Genomic DNA, 6,709 nt, shown 5'->3' on the forward strand with positions numbered 1-6,709 from the left:
TTTCAGACAAGTTTGAAGGCTAGTTTATAAAGGCCCATGTGAACTGTGTGGAGCTTTGGTCTGGAAAGCAGTTAAATTTAGGGTAAAGGGGAAATACTTCATAGAAAACAAATGCTGTTTGGTTTGGGGTTTTCTTTGCTCTGTGCCCCCCCCCCCTCCCAGTACAGAGACCTTTGAGCATTGTATTGGTTTTAATCTTACGGGAATCTAAGCCTTTATTGCTTTCCTTGGATTGTTCCGGATGAATGAATGTTGTTGGGAAGAACTGAGAGCAGCTTGTTTTAAGCTTCTTTACTTGCTGCCTGTGGTGTGTGTGACCCTCTGACCAGGACCCACAGAATGGAGTCTGAGAGCCCTTTGCTACCCTGGCCCCAATGGCTTGAGTGTGTAGGTCCATGGCTACTGAGATGGTTACAGCCTTAGCCTACCTGCTAGAGGCTTGATGGGCTTAGGGGCTGGCAAGACATGTGACATTTTGGCATTTTTGAACACCACTGCTCTACTTACCAGCTCTGTGCCCTTGATTAAGTTACCACACCTTTCTGAGCTTGGAGATCATATTTGTCTCAATGGATCTTTGTAAGAATTAAAAGAGCAGCACCTGGCACATAGTTGATGCTCCATCAATGTTGGCCAGCCCGTCCTCCAAATGCACCTTAGGCTCTTGTTCAGTGATACTACCAAGCAACTCTCTAGCTGGTCTTTTGTGACTTTATGTCAGGGGAGGGGATTTAGAAGCAAAAGCAATTTCAATGCTTTTCACTGAGAACACACACACAGATACATGGACATTTGAATCTCATGTTTTCTATTCTTTTTAAATCTCCACCTGAGGATATGTTGTTACTGATTTTTGAGAGAGAGAGCGAAACATTGATCAGTTGCCTCCCATACATGCCCTGACCAGGGATTGAACCTGCAACCTTTTGTTGTACGGGACAGTACTCCAGCCAACTGAACCACCCAGCCAGGGCATGCTTCCTATTCTTGGCCGTTTTTGGCTGCTGGTGTAAACATGACCAAAGGGCGATTTTCTTGGAATACTGTTTTTCAGCCTCCGGAGCCAAGGCATTTTGTGTCAGCTCCTAGAACCTTAAATGTGGAAAGATTTAGGGAGGAACCTGAGATCCTGGGGGTGGGGATCTTACTCAAGGGCAGAACCCTGATCTCTCCTGTTTCTTTTCTTTTTAAAATATTTTTTTTTATTAATTTCAGAGAGAAAAGGAGAGGGGGAGAGAGAGAGAGAAACATCGATGATGGGAGAGAATTATTGACTGGCTGCCTCCTGCACACCCACACTAGGGATCGAACCTGCAACCACTGCGCCACGCTGGCTGGGCTGCTCTCCTCTTTCTACATAACCTGGATCCCACTGCAGTGCACACTGTGCAGGACCAGCAAACCCCCTCCAGAGACCTCAGCCTCTCCTGGGACCTGGGGGTCTGTGACCAGATGGATGGCACAACCCAGACTCTTGTGTCCCCAGGCCTCAGCAGCTATTTAAAAACTTGGGTTTGGAAGGACTAATATTCCTGTGACTTAGAGGGGTCTAACACTAGGTCTGAGAAATACCTCTTCTCTTTCAGTTACTAATTCAGCAAATACTTACTGGGTGCCTGCTAAGGGCCAGGTGGCGTGCTAGGGAGATGGCAGCAAAAGTCATACTGAAAAGGGATCCTAATCACTGCAACCAAGCACCTTTCTTTCTTTTCAAAGAAATGTGCCATTTTTTTAAGGCAAGCAAGTTTTAAGTGCCCACATCCCATCAAGCTAATAGCAAATGTCATCTCACTAATTCTTGTACCTCCTCCCTCCAAGTGCCTGGATTCAGGATTCTTAAAGTGGTTGTCAAATCAGGAAGCCCCTCTCTGGTCATTTGTTGTGGCTGTGGCTGAGGTGCCTGTTTTCTGCTCCCATTTGGTCCCTTTGGTCCAAGGGCCCTGCTGCTTCTGGGCCAGTTTGGGGTGCAGGACAGTAGTGAAGGTGGTCACCTGTTATCTTTGCCCTCTGGTCTTAGCATTGACCAGGTCTTTCCCAGGAGCACACCCAGGGAGGGGCATGGGGGTGGAGGAAAGCACAGGTCATCCTGCACCAAGTTCATGGGGCTGCTTTTGGTGTTGGCACATCTTAACCAAAGGAAAAAGTGAAACTGATGCCTTCTCCACCCAGCCAAGTGGCATAGAAAATGCCTTCGAGAATTTGGATTAATCCTTATTATCATGTGGCAAGGGAGAGGCATTATGGGGAGAACAAAGGTCAGACTTGGGTTTGAACCTTGGGTCTACTTTTTGCTACCCATTGACTTTGAACAAGTCTCTTAGTCTCTTCAGTCATATGGGTGTAATAATACTCACCTGGATTTTGGGATGAGGGTTCAAGAAGATGTGCGCAAAGCTGCTAGTACCGGGCCTGGTAGTAGGTGCCAGTGGATAGTTGCTTTTCTGCTGCAGTGTTTTTGTCGTTGATAAAAGTTTTGTCATTAGCCTGTAGTAACCTACATGGTAGAAGTTCAGGGGCAGCAAGTGGATCTTTAGCTGAGAGGTTGTGACATTGTCAAGAAAGAAAGAAGGCTTTGTGAACTAGGTAGAGGAAAGGTGAAAGATGAGGAGTCTCTCCCCGAGTCTCCCCTCTCTGGATGGTGTAATTGAGTGAGAACCCTTAGCACCTTGAAATGTGCTCATGTTTGGCATGGCAAGGACAACCCTCAAGCCTAGTCTGTGCCTTGGAGTGTCCCTGTGGCTCACTGGGAACTGTGGATTCTTTTACTTGGTTTCGGTTTTCAAATTGTACCTGCTGTGTCTACCATCACTGACTGTGTTCACTCTCTTCCAGGGGCTCCACGGGCCTTACCCCTTCGGCCAGTCTTAAACGGGTGTCAGCAAGAAGAAAATTAACAAAAGACAGAAGGTCTGACTTTGGTGGGGGGCGGGCAAGGGGTTCCTCAGGATTGCAGACCACATCGCACGGACCTCTGGCTCTGACCGTCCATCCCGGAAGAAGAGGAAGAAGCAGAACAGACTAGTTTTGAGTAAACTCAGTGTGCATGTGTGAATGCTGAATCGCTGGAGTGGTGTTGAGGCTACCAAGAAGAAATCCATGCAGCCACCTTGGGTTTTGTTTATTAGGTGTCAGTCTAACAAGTCATTAGGTCACTCGGGAAGGGGAAAAAAAGCTTAAAATGGGGGAAAAAAGCCATCTTTTTAAACAAAATTATTTTGCCTACAGACAGGTTGTAGTTTTGAGCACATGTTAATTTCCCCCCTCTTTCCGCACTTTTATTATTATTTTTTTTAGATAAGGGATAACATACTCTTAATAGAATAGCTGCTTGCTCTGGGAGCGATTCAGGTTCAAGCTGGTGTGGTGTGTTTGGGGCTCTGTGGGCAGTGCTGCAGCAGGGCATCATCTGTGCCACATGACCCAGGAGTCTAATGGCATCAGCCATTGAGCCATCGCCCTTTTCCTCTTTCTCTTTAGTCTTTTGTTGACTTATACCTTTGACATTTGTATTCATCAACCCTGTGGCTTGTTACCATCAGAACCTCTCTGAAAGACCAAACTTCCGTGTGCCCGCAGAGGAAGCCTTGAGGACGGATCTCGGGTGGCGTGGGAGTTTCTGAGGCGGAGAGGTCCTCTGCACACGCTTGTAACAATTCAGATTGCTTTCTCCCATGTTTCTCCTGGCACAGATGCCATCATACTTGCTGCTTTTGGGCGTCTTCATCCACAGTGGCTCCCCGTTCATTCTGTGCTGCGTTTATGCATGTGCCACGTGCACACACGGGTGTGGGTGAGCTCACCAGCGAGTGTGAAGCGAAGGTCCCATTCTTCTCTGTTGTCACACAACTCCCTTCCCTGTGTTTCCTCTCAGTTGTCTTTTGTGGTGTTCTTGCAGCCTGTTAGTGGGGGCTGAGCCTTTAAGGTATGAAAATACAGCCACAAGTGGGGAATTGCCATGGGGAAGCGCCAGAGTTGTTATGTGATCTTAGAGACCACGTTTTGATGGAAATGAGAGGACCCCCATCCTGAGCAGGATGCCTGGTTGTTGGGAGGTGGTGGGACCGGGCCGCCCAGCCAGAGCAGAATGGCTGGCTGCTCCCTTGGGCAGGTGGCCCCACTGGCATCCTATGGATTCTGAGCAGGTTGAGATGTGGATATCTCCGTGGGAGGCTTGAACCAGGCTAGAACAGCTGTCTGCCAAAGATACAAGAATATGCAAAGTCCCTCTTCTCTTCTCTTCTCACCCCCTCCTTCCCTCGAGTGTTGGTTGGTTTGATAGCCAGGGGGTATGGATCTAGGATCAAGGGTGCGGTTGCCTGCCTATTACCACACCCCAAGAGTGTGAGTCAAGGAAGGAGACCAGGTGATGAGTGGCTGCTGCAAGGGGTCATATAGCCTTGATGTGGGTGAGGGTCTGCCTGCCTGTCTGTCTCTGTCTGGGTGTGTGAGTTCCAAAAATGTGTGTTGTTTGTTCCTCCTCATCCTCTTCTGAGACTGTTTTTTAAAAGCTTGATTGTGGGAGATAAGCTTGTATGAAATTACCCTTTTGCCTCCCCACCTCCCAAAAATTAAAGGGGGGGCGTAGATTTTTGTCCACTGGAGAAGCCCTAAGGGAGAGTGGAGCCAGCCTGCTGAGCAGGGCAGTACAGCTGGGGCGGGGGGCTGGACTGGAGCACCAACTTGTTGTGCACACGAAGAGTGCCCCATTCCTGAGTGGAGAACCTGTCAGGTGCCCGAGCCAGGGGCTCACAACGGCTTTTTGGCTGAGGGCCCTATTGGGCCCAGACTGCCGCTACTGTTGGTGCCAATCTCCTGGGACACTGCCACCCTGGAGCCCACCCATGCCCAGCATTCTCCTCCTTTGATAGCTCTCAAAGCAGCACATCTCCAGCTGCCCCTGGCAGGATCATGGGGGCTTTCCATCCCCGGACTTCCTGGCTTCCTCGTCTGCTACACACAAGGTGCCCCTTCACCATTTCCCAGGAGGGTCTGCCTGCTGTTATTCATCAGAGGCATCCTGCTCCTCTTGCTTGTAGGCACCCTGACCTGGCAAGGAAACTGTCCCAAACACGCTGGCTTCCCTCCCAAGAACAAACCGTTTCTGTGCACATCCTCACAGAGGGCCAGAACAAGGGCAAGCTGTGGAGTGGGGCAGGGCGTCCACTGCTCCCCAGCACCAGGGACTAGGAGTGCCATTCATTCGGCCTCCTCCCACTGGTTTGAGGGCTGAGCAATGCCCAGAGTCCCTCCTCCCCTGCATAGCCTCTGCTCCTCTTCACCAAGCAGCAGCTGCCAGTGGGCAGGACCACCAGTGTCGTGCCCACGAGGTGAGACCAACACCATCCTTAGGGGCCTGAGTCCAGTGTGGGAGGCAGAGGGGCTCAGGCTTGGGAAGAGCCTGTCCGTGTGCATGGAGTGAGGTGTGTGTGGATGTGTGTGCACGCGTGCATGCTTTTTTTTTCTTTTTGTCATGGGGACAGTTGAATTCGGGGCATTTTTTCTACAAGAAGCAGACTTCTCTCCCTCCGTAAGGACTGGCTATAAACTTGAAGCCCGTCAAAGGCACTTCCAACCTAGAAAAAAACCTAGCAAGACAGCTGGTGTGGCCTGAGGGTGGCCAAGGTGCGAAATGGGCATGAGAATAAATACCTCCCCAAATTCATTCTGAGCCCCAGCGGGAGAGGATGGTGGGGTTGGCAGGGCTCAGAAAAGCAAGCTGATCCTCAGCCCCACCCTGCCTTGCCTTTCCTTTGTTTCTGTGGGTGAATGCTGGAGCAGCGATGGCTGCCCTCCACCTGAACAGTGGTGTGTAGTGAGCAAGCTGGGTGGGTGTTTGTAGTGGGGCTTCGTGGTGCCTGAGAGGAGATGAAGATGAGGAGGATTTTCCTTACTGTATAAATGAATATTTGTATGATTAAATTAACACAAAAAAAATGTCCATGTGTGTCAATGGGTTTTATTGTACCCTGAAGCCCGCTGTACCTGCTTAGCCCCATGGTGGTTCTCTTTGGTCTCTGGGTCTGTCTGTCCCTTTTGCAAGTGGAAAAACCCTGAGGTTCGCTACATGTTTGGGAAGTCAGTCCTGGGGTTATAATTAGACTAGAGGCCCAGTGCACAAATTCATGCACAGGTGGGGTCCAGCTGGCCTGCCCCGATTGGGGTAGGGGTGGGCGATCAGGGGCGGGGCTGGCCGGGAGGGAGGGGTGGCGCCCCCCCGCCCCCCCCCCCCCCCGCCCCGTCGAACACACTGTTGAGGGGCAACTTGCATATTAGCCTTTTATTACATAAGATTAGCTGCCCTTTCTGGCTCCTAGGACCCTGGTCCCATGTGTCTCCTGAGCACCACTCTATCCCAGCTTCACTGGGGTCTCCAGGCTCTCCTGCTGTCATATTATGGATTAGGGAAGTTTTTGCAGACTGGCCTGGGATCCCGAGAGTCAGGTAGGGACCACACTCCAGGCAACTGGCAAACAAGTCTACATACATATTGAGACAGGCCTATGACCTTGGCCAAGAGATGGGGGGTGGGTTACATGGTCGTCAGCATGAAAGAAACTTAATTGGCAAATATGATGGCGAATGGGGGTTCACTGGATCCATTCCTTCCTGTCTGTAGCACTCTTTAAAAAATTTAATTTTATTGATTTGAGAGAGAGAAAAGGATAGGGGGAGAGAGAGATAGAAAACATCTATGAGAGAGAAACATCGA

At 50.1% G+C, this 6,709-nt stretch overlaps 1 protein-coding gene across 2 annotated transcripts in view; it reads left to right on the top strand.

Annotated features, from left to right (window-relative positions):
• ILRUN (inflammation and lipid regulator with UBA-like and NBR1-like domains) overlaps positions 1 to 5,946 on the top strand; it is a 111,449-nt gene extending 105,503 nt beyond the window's left edge. For both annotated transcript variants that reach the window (XM_079780009.1, XM_079780010.1), the window contains exon 5: positions 2,833 to 5,946. In XM_079780009.1, coding sequence (XP_079636135.1) covers positions 2,833 to 2,868 — 36 coding nt within the window. In that variant the 3' untranslated portion in view covers positions 2,869 to 5,946. The remainder of the gene's footprint in view (positions 1 to 2,832) is intronic.
• Positions 5,947 to 6,709: the final 763 nt, after the last annotated feature.

This window comes from Cnephaeus nilssonii (genome assembly GCF_951640355.1).
Source record: "Cnephaeus nilssonii genome assembly, chromosome: 9".
NCBI classification, from domain to species: Eukaryota; Metazoa; Chordata; class Mammalia; order Chiroptera; family Vespertilionidae; genus Cnephaeus; species Cnephaeus nilssonii.